Source organism: Myiozetetes cayanensis, unplaced genomic scaffold (genome assembly GCF_022539395.1).
Source record: "Myiozetetes cayanensis isolate MyiCay16 unplaced genomic scaffold, myiCay2020 scf5-8, whole genome shotgun sequence".
In the NCBI taxonomy this organism is placed as follows: Eukaryota; Metazoa; Chordata; class Aves; order Passeriformes; family Tyrannidae; genus Myiozetetes; species Myiozetetes cayanensis.
Genome location: NW_026087742.1, coordinates 42,234,134 through 42,247,370, shown reverse-complemented (window position 1 = coordinate 42,247,370; position 13,237 = coordinate 42,234,134). Strand labels below are relative to the sequence as shown.

The following is a 13,237-nucleotide window of genomic DNA, read 5'->3' as shown; positions in this document are numbered from 1 at the left end:
GAGTTTTTGATCCCAGGATTTCCTTCCTAAACTAGCACTCAATATACTTCTCAAGTGTGCTTCCATACAGCAAACGCCAAGAGAGGACACACCTTTCCCCCGATGATAAGACCAGCTGAGAACTCATGATTCTTTCCCACTTTACGCAGAACCTTGAAGGTTTGATACGCCAGTTCCCGGGTCGGCGATATTATCAGAACTCCCAGTCCATCAGCAGAAGTCCACTGTTGGCGATACAGGAGTTCCAAAGCCTGAAAACAATTAACACATTCAATTAAAAACCTCAGGAGGAAAATGTGTAACAACAAGTTTGTAACAAAAAGTGTCGTTAAAAAAAAGACAAAGCCACATTAACTAAAGTAATGACATGAAGAAACATCAGTGTCCACTTCATGTAGGTTGATTATATATAAATTTTAACTAATGGTAATGATACCTGCGGTAGCAAAGTTCTCCAGTACTAACCTCTGACAGACGGTAATGGCTGGTAAGTCATAAATACTTTACTGCACAGTTAATCCTACCCTGCTAATTTGCGGAAATTAGACCTTAATCATTTACAAGATAATTGAAATTAGTGTGGAAAAATATGAGAAATTTCCCTGCTTATAAGGTTTTGTGGGAACCAGAAACAGAATGAGCAACTGCAAGAACATTAGTTATTGAAGCTTTAATTCTGGCTATAAGTTTGAAGCAGTACTATCCACATTACACACAGAGCATTCCAATTAAAGTTGCAGCTGAGACCAAGATTATTCCTCCTCTTAGGAATTCACACTGCAGAAACACTTAGTCAGCTAATCCTAACACAAAGACTTTATAAGTATGAATATCTGAAGCCTTCTGAAATACTGAAAGCCATTACACATCCTTGTACAGTTAATTTTTTCCATTTTTCATCTCTTCAGCACCTCTCTTAGCACTCCTCTGACACTGTTCTAAAATAAGGTTTGTACAACAAAGTACTTCTACTCCTAGATTAAGCAACTGAGCAATCTCACTTTTGTTTCTCAAATTCACAAGACTATCTTTTGAACCCTCCTACATTTTTTATTCTTCACTAGTAAAAAATACTTTTTTAAAAAACAGCATAAAGCATAAATCTTCTCAACTACAGCAGGTATTCAAAGGACTTTCTACTGCTCCCATAGTTAGTGATAAAATAGGCTCCAAATAAACTTATGCTTAGAAAAATGCAAGTAATGTTTAAAACAAAGTAACTCCATAACCAAAACATTTTTTTCCCTTTATCTAAAAATAACATGATGGGATTTGTATCCACTTATATGTGCACTCTTAGCACACATCTCAATTATATTTTTAGCATGAAAAAATGAAATTCAGTTCATGATGTTTTGAGTAAAACTATCAAACACGTATATCCATGACAAGGGTTTTCATCCAGTTTTTCCACTTGCACCCAAAAGCGATTTCAGAGGAGTTCACAAAAGAAAAGGAAATGGAAGTCCACAATCACTAAGGTTAAGTTTGCTATATAAGGTCCAAATTCTTAAATTTTAAAGGAGTGAAAACTACTCATTTGAAAAAAAAAAGTCTAAGGAACTGAAGAAAATTCATCATTCTAATTCATACACTTAGTTTTAAAATAACAACTCGAGTTGCACCAGGAAACATTCAAGAGAAAAACAAAGCATTTCCTAAATCACACAGGATCTACCCATGTAAGGATTAAAATGAAACTTCTAAGTCTCAGTATATTCCTAGTACTAAAATAATGCTTCTTTCAGAATCTCAAAGAGATTTATTAAATTAGTATCTTGGTTTTCTTAGAACACTTAGATAAGCTGAATTGTAACTTTTCTCTCAGGATCTGTTAACCTAAGCTGTCTGACATCAATACTTCATGGATAACTTGGTTTGAGTACAAATGGAAGGATGTAAATTACTTACTGGAACAATAAAAGCCAAGGTTTTGCCTGATCCAGTCTTTGCAGCTCCAAGTACATCTTTACCTTGTAAAGCCAAACCTATGGTTTGCCTCTGAATCTCTGTTACCACGCGATACTGAGCTTCCTGCAGTCCTAATATTTGCAGTGTGGGAAGAGAAGAGAGAGTGTGGAGGGGAAGAGGAATAAAAAAACAAAGAAACAAAATTTATTTTTGTCTGGCCCAAGACTGTATTCCTCTGTTTAGAAAATGCTGTACATAGCAACACTTATCTAAAACTTAATGTAAAGGAAAAAAAAAGTTCAGATGCAGATAAACAAAACATTCTCTTTTACTTACATTATTTTCCAAAGAAAATTTCCATACTCACCTTTTAGGGTCTTTTTTGACAACGGAAAATCTGAAAATCTTTGGATTTCACTTGCATTTATCTGAAACAAAAAAATTTTCATCAGTGCTTACAATCTAATCATAACAGAGAAATTAAATAGCATTCTTGAAGTTGGTGTTTACATAAATATGTAGTAGTTCAGTATGACCTGATCCAAGTTAGCTAGTAAGGCAATCTATACTACTTTGACCTAAGCCAAACCACTGTTCTACCATAAGCTGTTCAGTAAGTAATAAGATATACTTAAATAACAAGGGTTAATAGCACAATTTAAAGCTCAGATCATCAGGAAATCACAGAACAATTCAGTCTGAAGAGAATCTCAGGAGGTCTCTCATCTCAACCTTATTAGAACTCGTCTATCCTTTTCACATCTATATTTTCAGATCTCTAGAAGCAATGAGGATGAAGTGTATTCCAGTTGCTGTATGAGACTGGACATCAATAAAGCAGGTAAGTGTTCTGCAGGGTAAAGGCCTGGTAAACAAACGCTTCAGGAAATAGCTCCAGATAAGAAAGATACCTCTCTACCACTCCAGTCCTCCATTTTGACTCTACAGTGCTAGTGTCAGGATTTTTTTGCATATATTTACTATTAGGTTACGTGATTAAAGATTAATGGTTGCGAACTCGAAGACTTGTAAGAACTAGTGCAACAGTGATGGGAAGGTGCCTCACTGACATCATCACTGCATGGAGTTACAGCACCCTGACTCAAGTGTTCCCTGGGACCATCGGAAGAGAGGGGTCAGCTCAGGGCTCCTGGGTGAACCCCACCAAGGCACTAGTGGGGCTGCCTCCTCGTCAGAAGGCCGTGCAGAATGGCAGGGATCAGTGCCTGCAGGTGCACGAGGCTCAGAGGGAGTAGGGGGGGGAAGCATTTGAGGACATTGGACAACCTCTTAGGGGGTGTTTTAAGGGGACTGTAGGAATGTGTAAGACTTGTTATGGGATGTGTAGGGTAAGGATCAAAGACAGGGAAAAGAAGGGATCGAGGTGCAGTGGGGAGGAACCCACATGAGAAAATAGAGGGAAAAGGGGGTAAAAAGGGGCTGATCTGGGTGACAGCTGGCTGGTTAGTACACACTTCCCTGACTGAGCCCTGTACCTCATCACCACAGCCTGCCCTACAGTCTTTCTAAACATTTTTACATAATACAATTTATTTTATTAACAGTAATAACAATAAAAATAATTACTCTTACATTCCCTCCATTGACTTTCTTTGTGGGCACACTGTCTGTTGTAAGTCTGTGTGAGAGATCACCAGCAACCCTCAAGTGGGATGAGTGGGCAGCAGCACTTGAGCCGAGTGCCAGTCACTGGAAGGGAGCTGCAAACCTCAGAAGCTGGAGGATGCAAGTGGCAGCACCTGGGGAAACTGGGGCCTGAGACCAGCTCTGGGGCTGAGTAGGTAATGCCAGTTGTGAGTACATATTTCACCAGTGGATGTTAATCCTCATCAGAGAGAGAAAGAGAGGAACAGCACATGCCGCCCATGTTGTTTACTGTGTGCAAGCACTTTGTGTGTGTGCCAATAAAGGCACTTCTCTGTCTGTGTTCAGCTGTGGCTGGACATGCGTGCACACAGGTGAACCTACTGGGAATACCCACTCACCCTCGCTGCTGGGCAGATTTGGGCACCCAGAACTGCAGCAGTATTGCATCTACCTGACTGAGACAGGGGAAGCACAAGCTTCAGTGTCCTGAAACTCACCAGATTCACCAACCTCTAGCACTTGATGTACTTAATTTTTTAGAGCTGTCCCACAAGGTAAAAAAAAAAAAGATACTAAAAAAGTACTTCATTGTGCTAATTTACTTCTCTGTATGCATCCATACTTGAGAGATGTTTATTACACACACACACAATCCCCAATAGCACGTGTTTCAGTCCATGAGTTGGCTCAATGATTTAGAAAGATGTTGAGATGTCGAGTAGAGATCTTGAGAAAAATATAATATTTGCAACTGCTCTAGCAGTTAGGTGGTAATTAAAAGATGTGAACAGCTTTGACTGGCAAAGTTCACAACTAATAGTAGCAGGGCTGAAAAAAACACAGAACTCAAGGGAAAAAATAGTAGACTAGTGAGTCTGTAAAGTCTGAGCTGAAGAAGAGGAAAGTAGACTACATAGCTTTTAATGCATACTGACTAGACCCCATAAACTGAGATTTCCAAAAGTCAAACTCAAAGCTTACACAGTTCCTGCATCTCTAACGGGTATCATTTCATTCTAACAGACTGCTGAACAGAAATCTCCCAGCACAAGAACCAAGCAAAACGGTCATCAGATCTTCTTCACATCTTGTGATAATAATTTCAAAGAAAGCCCCAGATGAAGAGCAACCAAGCTGTCAGATCAGGTTTGTATCTGCTTGAAGCATCAAACCTTCTACAGGACTCTGTCTATTACAGAAAACTGAGGGGTTATAGCTGTTTAAAGCACCTAAATCATTACACCACCCTTTTCAGACTAGTTCTCTCTAGTAAAATCAAGACAAGTAATTTAATATGTGAATTTAATCCCTATAAAAGATAAAATTAGATAAAAGGTAATAACACCCTTACTAAAACCTGGTTTCGACATATTTCAAGACATAGTTCTTGCAAGATAGATTTCAAGCTTTCACTGTACCCTAGCAGAGTAATTAAACTTTTGTCAAATATTATTTGGGAGAAGGGAAAAACTCCCTCAGAAATCACCATTTTAAGAGTCTTTTTTTGACTTGCACAAATTGGAAACTTTGAAAAATATTTCCAAATTCAGTCAATAATTTTGAAGATACTATATATCACATTCAATATTTGGCTAATTCCCAGTCTTACTATTTTGCATGCTAAATAATCACAACTCAGTGATGTATACAGCTTCGGTTTAATTTCAACCGAGAAACTGTGAAGAGGAAAACAGTATGCCTAGAGGAGAGAAAAGGGTCTTTCCAACATCAAAAAGAATTCACTCAGTCGATTATGGGATTCACTCATATCGACTGAAGGGATAGATTTTAGTAGGTTTGCAAAATATCAAAGGGGCTGTTACACCAATGTGAAATTTTTCTAAATAATTAAGGACGTTTAAAGTATTTCACTACTCAACATCTTTTTAACTCTAGACAACCCAGTAAGAACAGATATATTAATCAAAAAAGACAAATATTGTTCTGCTCCTCCATCTTAAGCTTCTCTAAATCAATTTAAAAATCATTACATGCATAAGCCTAGCTCTTTTAAAGATGTCCAAGGAATAGAAGTGAGAACAGTATTAAAAGAGCAAGGAATGTTATGAGAGGCCATGTCACAAGCTTCCTGTATTATTTCTCTGCCCTACAAACCGTCAGGAGCAGAAGAAGGATATGCAGTAGTTCCCTTAAACTCCAAAAATACTGGTTTATTTTTAAATCAAGTCCAAATGGCAGGCATAAGAAGATCTGGTGTTAGACGCAGATTTTCTGATAGATCTATTTTATATCTTCATGCACCAGTGGAAAACACCACCAACTTCTACTCAGCTTGTTTCCCTGTTAGAAGTTACTACCTCTGCTAATCTGCTGGGAATCTACACTTCTGAGAGCAGCCAGCTCTTTTCAAATACTTCAAATGCCATTCTGATCTAACTCAACTAATTGCCATAAAGCACACTAGAAAGAATTTTTCACAAACAGCTTGCCAGCCCATCAGTCAGGCTATTAATACTTTTCATGAGCACAACTTGATGCAGAGGACTATGTCCATGAACGGCCTGACAGTTAGGCAATGAAGTCGCTGGATCAATAGACAACAGACCACCTATGAACACATAACACGGAAAATGGTTCCATGATTTGGACCCATTGAAACTACATTTCACATTTTGCATCTATGCTGCCACACATTTGCCATTACGTCAACAAATAAAAAAAAAAATCCAGTAACAAAGTATATTGGTTACCTCTTCATTACTAATTTTGTCTTATTTACCCACTGCAGTCATTCTCACAGAGGAAATTACAGATAGGAGGGCAAGGTGGATCTTCATGCATCCATCAGCCATGCTCCCCCAATTCCATGCCACATGCATGACAAAAGCACATAGACTTAATACACCCACAGCCTGCGTGACAGAGACCCCAGCCAGTGCACTTCACAGAGAGGAGCTTACCAAAGAGCTTTCTAGCTCCCTTGTCCCTAAGAAGGGATCTACCTCATGCAGAACTCACTGGAGACCCCTTTAGATACAATCACTATCACCACTCCCACTTTAACCAAATCCAGGGTAATGCAGAAGAAACACTGGACACCAAGTGGAGAACCTTGTCAGGGACAAGAAAAGAAGATCCAAAGGACAGAAGATAAAAAGCTTGGTGGACATCCACTTGAATGTTCACAGGCAGGAGACTCCTGGAGCTAGAGGAAAGCAGAATCCCAGATGGGTTGACACCAGAAGTCCCCAGCACTATCCTAATGCTAACATATATTTACCTTGTCTTAATTCTGATAGACACATGCCTGACCACTACCAGCCTCTTTTCTTCAACCTCTAAAAATACAAACAAACACAACCTCCCACTACCCAATCCTTACCTATGCTGCCCCAAGGTCCACAGAGACACAGAATTACCATCCATGCCCATAAACAGATGCACGTGCAGTCACATTACTGATACAGAAGCATCTCTACACTTTCACACAGCCATATATACAGCAAATAAATGCAGGTATCCAGTGAAGCAACTAACAGACGTGACCATAAAGCCAGTATAAACACAAATCTATGTAGAATGAGTGGAAATTGAATGCAAGTGTCAAAGGTATAGGATGTGCTTCAGGGAAAAGTGACTGTATTTAAGTATGACACAAAATAGTTAATGCTAGGAGTACAGGAACAGACTATTGCAGAAAATCTGAGTGGGGACTAACCAAACTAAAAAGTCTGAGAATTGCAATCTACCCACCCTAATCCAGATGTACCACCCTAAAATTTATGAGGATAAGAAAGGAATACTGACCTCACTATGGAAAAGAGGAGCTTTATCATCCCCTTATCAACCCCTCATTGCTTGTGTGTTCCTTCTGAACTCCTCTCCTGGTAACATACACCTGTGAGCAACACAGTCATACCCCACTACCAGCCAGGGACACATTCCTGCGAAGTACAGTGGTACAACAGATAGCAAAGCAACTACTCCCCAAAAGAACTAAGGTAACAGACAGGGATGTGCGTAAGGATTTAATACACACACACCACAAATATGGTAAAGCTGTACACGGAGAACAAATATGCCGGGTATGGGGAGAACAAAGTGGCAGAGGCAGCATTGAGTGGTGGAGTTTCCCAGCCAGCTTCTGGGAGCCAGCTTCCCAGAGATATTTTTGAAAATATTTCTGCCACTTCATCTCTGAGATTGAATGCCCAAAATAAATCTTTTACTTCATGCATTCTTGCTGCCTCCTTCTAAGCAATTAGGCTTTTTCATTGTCATCATCAGCAGGACACATGACAGGGTCAGGCATTGGAACAGACCTCCTGGGGAAGAAATGGAATTGCCAGCCCTGGAAGTGTTCAAAAGACACATGAATGTGGCACTTGGAGACATAGTTTAGTGGCGGTGGTAGGTTAACGGTTGGACTCAATGATCTTAAGAGGTCTTTTCTAACCTAAACAATTCTATGATTCTATTAATAGGGGTCATGCTTAGCCATCCAGTCTCATAGATTAAAGAAAAAAAAAAAAAAAAAAACAAAAACAAACTAAAAAGCCAGCATTTCCTGCAGTTGATGATTCTGGTGATCCTCCTCCTATGTCTCAATATGTCCACACCATATACATATAATTTCAGTGCACAGGAGCAACATACCGCTTCAGCTTCTGCTCACATGTATCTACTACATTAGAGGAAAAGCCACCCCCTGCATTCACTTTATCTATGAGAATACTGCTCAGAGTATGAAGTGTAGTGATGGGATTCCAAGACAAGAGATAGAGAAGAAAGAATAGTTAGATATCGCCATAGTACCCTAAGGGAACACAGCAGCCTACTTTGCATACAGCATTATCTAGTAAATGCACGTTATTATAAATGTAGAGACTATTAAGGCCTGACAACACGCAAAATTAATTTCATTACACAACTCCCTGTCTGTATTCAAATATACAGAAATAGAGAGCAATCTATTGTATATATACTGCAATTTGGTATATAAACAATAAGCCCACCACCAGGGAGCTGTATAGACAGTTTACAAACTCTGCACACAGCCTTTGCCAAGCTGCTTTAACTCAGTTTCTCCCTCTTCCTCGTACGTGGACTCTCCAGAGACCATGCAGAGGCAACTACCTCAAGTCTATGTTATAGAAACAGTCCAACAGTACTGTAGTAATGTAGGAAGTTTTTCATTCCATAAAGACACGCACCTACGAGTGGTCATTCCACTCGGAAAAATACAAGCTTCAAACAATTCCAGTTGTAACCATGAAAGCTGAGTCTTTCTACAGTGAGTAGAAAGATATTGCCAAAACAAGTTAATTCAAAATTTAAGCACAACAGAATGTACTAATCATTTATGTACTTAAAATCTTTATTTTTTATCAAAAAATAAAATTGAATTATAACACCTTTTTTTCCCCTGAAAAATAATCTGTAATTCAAAACAGTAATATGACCATCTTTGGAAGCATACCATTTGCTTTCAAACAGTTAAAGCAAGTGAAGCTTAAGAATACTAACTTGCCGAATCTTAACCAAAGGAGCTAACGTGACATCTTCACGGTAACCTGACGCATTTCTTCTACGCCTCTCGTCATTACTTTCTGCTCAATCAAATTACAACCACCAAAAAGTGATTACTACCAGCTATGCCGAGTGCTCTGTAACCAAGCAGAACTGCCCTGCTCCTCCCCAGCAGCAGCTACCAACTCGGCAAAAGTTTGGCAGGAGGTAGAGCAGCACCACAGGCATAGCACATCTAACCCGTTATCCACAATTACAGTACTTTCCACATATCAGTACCATTCAAAAGCCGACTGTCTCTCACAGGAATTCAAAGGGAATCTGGACGACAAAATCAACACCACTGACTTCAGCTCTCATATTCAAAAACCTATTTCCTGACTTGAGGTTAAACAACACACTCTTCTAGTGTGATGTTTGCCTCTTGGGCATCTTCTTTGCAGACAAACGTGTCCCATCTCCAACACGGAGACAGACGAGCACGCTGCCTGGTAAGAAGGGCCAAACGCCGCTGCACACAAACCGTTCCCACCACCTCGTTCAGCCTCTTCGTCCTTCTCGCTGCACTCCCAACCACTCACTCTCCCACGAGAGTCCCACTCCGCCTGGCTCCACAGCCAGTCACCTCCACCAGAACCACTGCCCCCTCCTCCTCTGCCTGGGGAAAAAAGTGACAAGAATGGAGCATCATCCGTGCCTCGTGGAGGTAAAAACCCTTCCTGCCTACCACGCAGCAGTATCACCCTACACACCTGTGACTTACAGGCCCCGCCGACAACCAGAGGACCAGCCTGCCAACCACTGGGGCTTCCCCACGCCTGCCCAGGACCCGCACACAGGCACCATCCCTCCTTCTCCCAGCCCCACCCCGAGACGTGCCACAGCGAGAAAGGGAGCCGCTTTTCCGCCGCTTTTCCGCGGGACCGCCGTGCCCGCCCGCCCCCACCCCGCACACGGAGCCCCTCGCTCCCCGCACCGCATCGCACCGCACCGGACCGGCCGTACCTCGGGGTAGCGCTGCACCAGGCGGGCGATGTTCTCCCGCTCCACCTGCCACTCGGGCCGGTTCCTCTCCTTGCGCTGCAGCCGCAGCCTCTTCGTGCGCCGGGTGTACTTCTTCTTCCAGCGCTCGAAGCTGCGCACCGCGTCCATCGCGGCCGCCCCGCCGCTCCCGCCGGCCCGGCCCACGCTGCCCCGGCCCATGCTGCCCCTGCCGCCGCCGCCACGCGGGGACGGCGCGCGCACAGCGCGTCACCCGCGCCGCGCCGCCGGGGGCGGGGCCGGCACGGGCGGGCCCGGAAGGGTCGGGTGTTGGCCGCCCGTGTGTGAGGGCGCGCAGGAGCGGAGGGAAAAAAAAAAAGAAAAAAAGATTACAGTTCGTGTATTATAACCCCAAAACTGGTTGTTCTCGCTCTCTTTTTTATAAGAAGTCGTGGAGTCGTAGAATGGTTTGGCTTAGGAGGGACCTTATAAGATCGTCTAGTCCAGCTGCCCTGGCAGGGGCAGGGACACCTTCCACTGGACCAGGGTGCTCCAAGCCCCATCCAACCTGGCCTTGAACACTTCCAGGGATGGGGCATCCACGGCTTCTTCGGGCAACCTGTTTCAGTGCCTCACCACCCTCACAGTAAAGGTTCTTCCTAATACCTAATCTACACCTCCTCTCTTCCAGTTTAAAACCATTCCCTTTTGTCCTGACACTACGCACCCATGTAAATAGTCTCTCTCCATCTTTCTTGTATGTTCCCTTCGGGTACTGGAAGACTGCAATTAGGTCAACCCATGGCCTTCTCCAGGCTGAACAATCCCAATTCTCTCAGCCTTTCCTCATAGAAGAGGTGCTCCATCCCTCTAATCGTCTTGGTGGCCCTGCCCTGGACTTGCTCCAGCAGGTTGATGTCCTTTCTGCACTGAGGACCTCAGAGCTGGATGCAGCACTGTAGGTGGGATTTCACCAGAGTAGAGGGTCATAATTCCCTCCCTTGACCTGCTGGCCACACTGCTTTTGACGCAGCCCAGGATACAATTGGCTTTCTGGGCTTTCTGCAAGGACACATTGTTGGCTCATGTCCAGTCTCCGATCCACCGCCAACCTCAAGTCCTTCTCAGGAGGGCTGCTCTCAATCTATTCATCCACCAGCTTGTAGTGATACTGCAGGTTACTCTGACCTAGGTGCAGCATCTTGCACTTGGTCTCATTAAACCTTACAAGATTCCCATGGACCCACTTCCCAAGCTTGTCCAGGTCCCACTGAATGGCATCCTGTCCTTCAGGAGTGTCAACCACACCACTCAGCTTGGCGTCATAAGCCCCCTTTAAGGTACAGGAAGGCTGTTTAAAGGTCTCCCTGATGCCTTATCTTCTCCAGGCTGAACAAACCTGGCTCTCTCAGCCTGTCTTCAGAGTAGAGGTGCTATATCTTGTCATCTTCGTGGCCTCCTCTGAACTCATTGCAACAGGTCCATGTCTTTCATATAGTGAGGACCCCAGGGCTGGATGGAGTACTCTAGAGCTGGAATCAGGAGGAAGGGTTCTGCGGCAAGCCTGTTAATGCATTATTTGCTAATTCATTACAGGGAAAAACTGACACATTTCAGAAAATCAAAACACAATTCAAAGCCATACAGTGGACCTTGTGTTTAAGATGCTGCATTCAAGCTCTGATGTGTGCCTTGACCCTTCACAATGCAGCTATAGTCAAGCTTAATGGCCTTGGCTCAGAGCCTTGAGCTGTGAAAAGGGTTGGCAAAATATTGCAGGGAAAACTGCAACTGGGCAGAGTTGTTTTACGCTGCGTGGTGTAAGGCTGGTCTTTATAAGAGGCACATACCTCTCAAACGAACTAGATTTAATCAACCTGTAAATTTATATTACATTTCTTTATGTGCACCATCTTAACCCCTCCCTACGGGAAGGTCTGCATCGCTCTGCAGTTGTTCAGTGGCCAGAAACAATTCGCCAAGTCAGTTTTAGCACTTCATCAGCGCACAGAATTAAAAACAAAAACAGGCTGTGGAATTATTGTGCCACATCAGGAAGAGAAAATTACAAACATATTTATGCAATGGTAGAAGAAGGAAGTAAACACGTTAATGAGGGGAACAGTGAAAGACTCCCAAAATAATTACTGTCTCTGATGAGGGTTTGGAATTCCAGAAAGCCAAGGGAAAAGGGAGTGTCTCTTAATTAGCTCCACTTTTGCTATACATATGTTGAGTGTATCACTGAAAGATGTTTTCCCTCCTCCCTGAGATTAGGGAAACCTATGATTATAGAAATGGTTGTTTTCCCTTTAAAATACATTACTTTCCTAATTTCAGGAAAGGCTGGAAAAATCTCCCTTAAATATGCCCCAGTGAGATCTCTTCTCCAAGGTACAGCTTTGAATGCAATGGTTTTCTCTATGGGTTTATTGCTATTCAGATGATTAAGGAAGGATACTGATGTTTTCTTTCTTGAAACAGTAATGGTTTTGTCCAGGACTACCTGATAAAGAACTGTTTGCAGGAGATGCTGTTCCACCCTGAAGGATGCACTTCAGGGGGGTGGCACATCTTTCCCACAGTTACAGCACATTAACTTGACATACAGAACAAAGTCAGACTGTCGCAGGGTTCAGCTGCCACTTTAAGCGTTTTATCTGTCTGCCTGTAATAGAAAAACAAAAAAGCAAAAACCCTCCCGCGTAGAATTCCTGCTTTTGCAGCACTGGGATACGTTTAATCTTTTTGTAAGCAAACATACAGGTAAAAGTGTTGTGTTTGAACATGCTGTCTTTGCTCACCTGGTCTATGTTTTGCCTACAGGGCTCATCTCTCTCATAGCAGAACAGCAGCAGTGGTCTGTGAGTCACTACAGACATAAATCCTCAATGAAAAAAAAATCGTATGGAAAATAATATCTTGCTGCCTCGTTTCTAAAACAACTTTTTATGCTGCTGTCATAAAACTCACTGTTAATTATGCTCATATGTTCCTGATGCTTTTTAATAATTAGTTTGCTTGTTAGCCAAGGGGTCCATATACCAGGAAAGGAAAACCGGAAAGTCAAAAGTGCCCTGTCCCGTGTCCCACAGTACAAGGTAAAATGCTGGAGGGAGAGCCTCTTGGCCCTATGCTGGAGGTCTGGGAGCCTGCAAGGGCCCAGGAACCACCTTCCTGTTTTTTCTGCTGTCCTCTCACCCTGAGGGGCTTGCCTGAGAAAAAAACAGGGATTTGTAAAAGTTTC

General features: G+C 42.6%; 1 protein-coding gene across 1 annotated transcript in view; it reads right to left on the bottom strand.

The window, feature by feature from the left end:
• Window positions 1-10,257, bottom strand: part of DDX10 (DEAD-box helicase 10) — a 166,853-nt gene extending 156,596 nt beyond the window's left edge. Inside the window, exons 1-4 of the mRNA XM_050333395.1 lie at window positions 10,015-10,257; window positions 2,279-2,339; window positions 1,912-2,042; window positions 93-251 (exon numbers count right to left, since the gene is read on the bottom strand). Of these exons, the coding sequence (XP_050189352.1) occupies window positions 93-251; window positions 1,912-2,042; window positions 2,279-2,339; window positions 10,015-10,212 (549 nt within the window). The 5' untranslated portion in view covers window positions 10,213-10,257. The remainder of the gene's footprint in view (window positions 1-92; window positions 252-1,911; window positions 2,043-2,278; window positions 2,340-10,014) is intronic.
• Window positions 10,258-13,237: the final 2,980 nt, after the last annotated feature.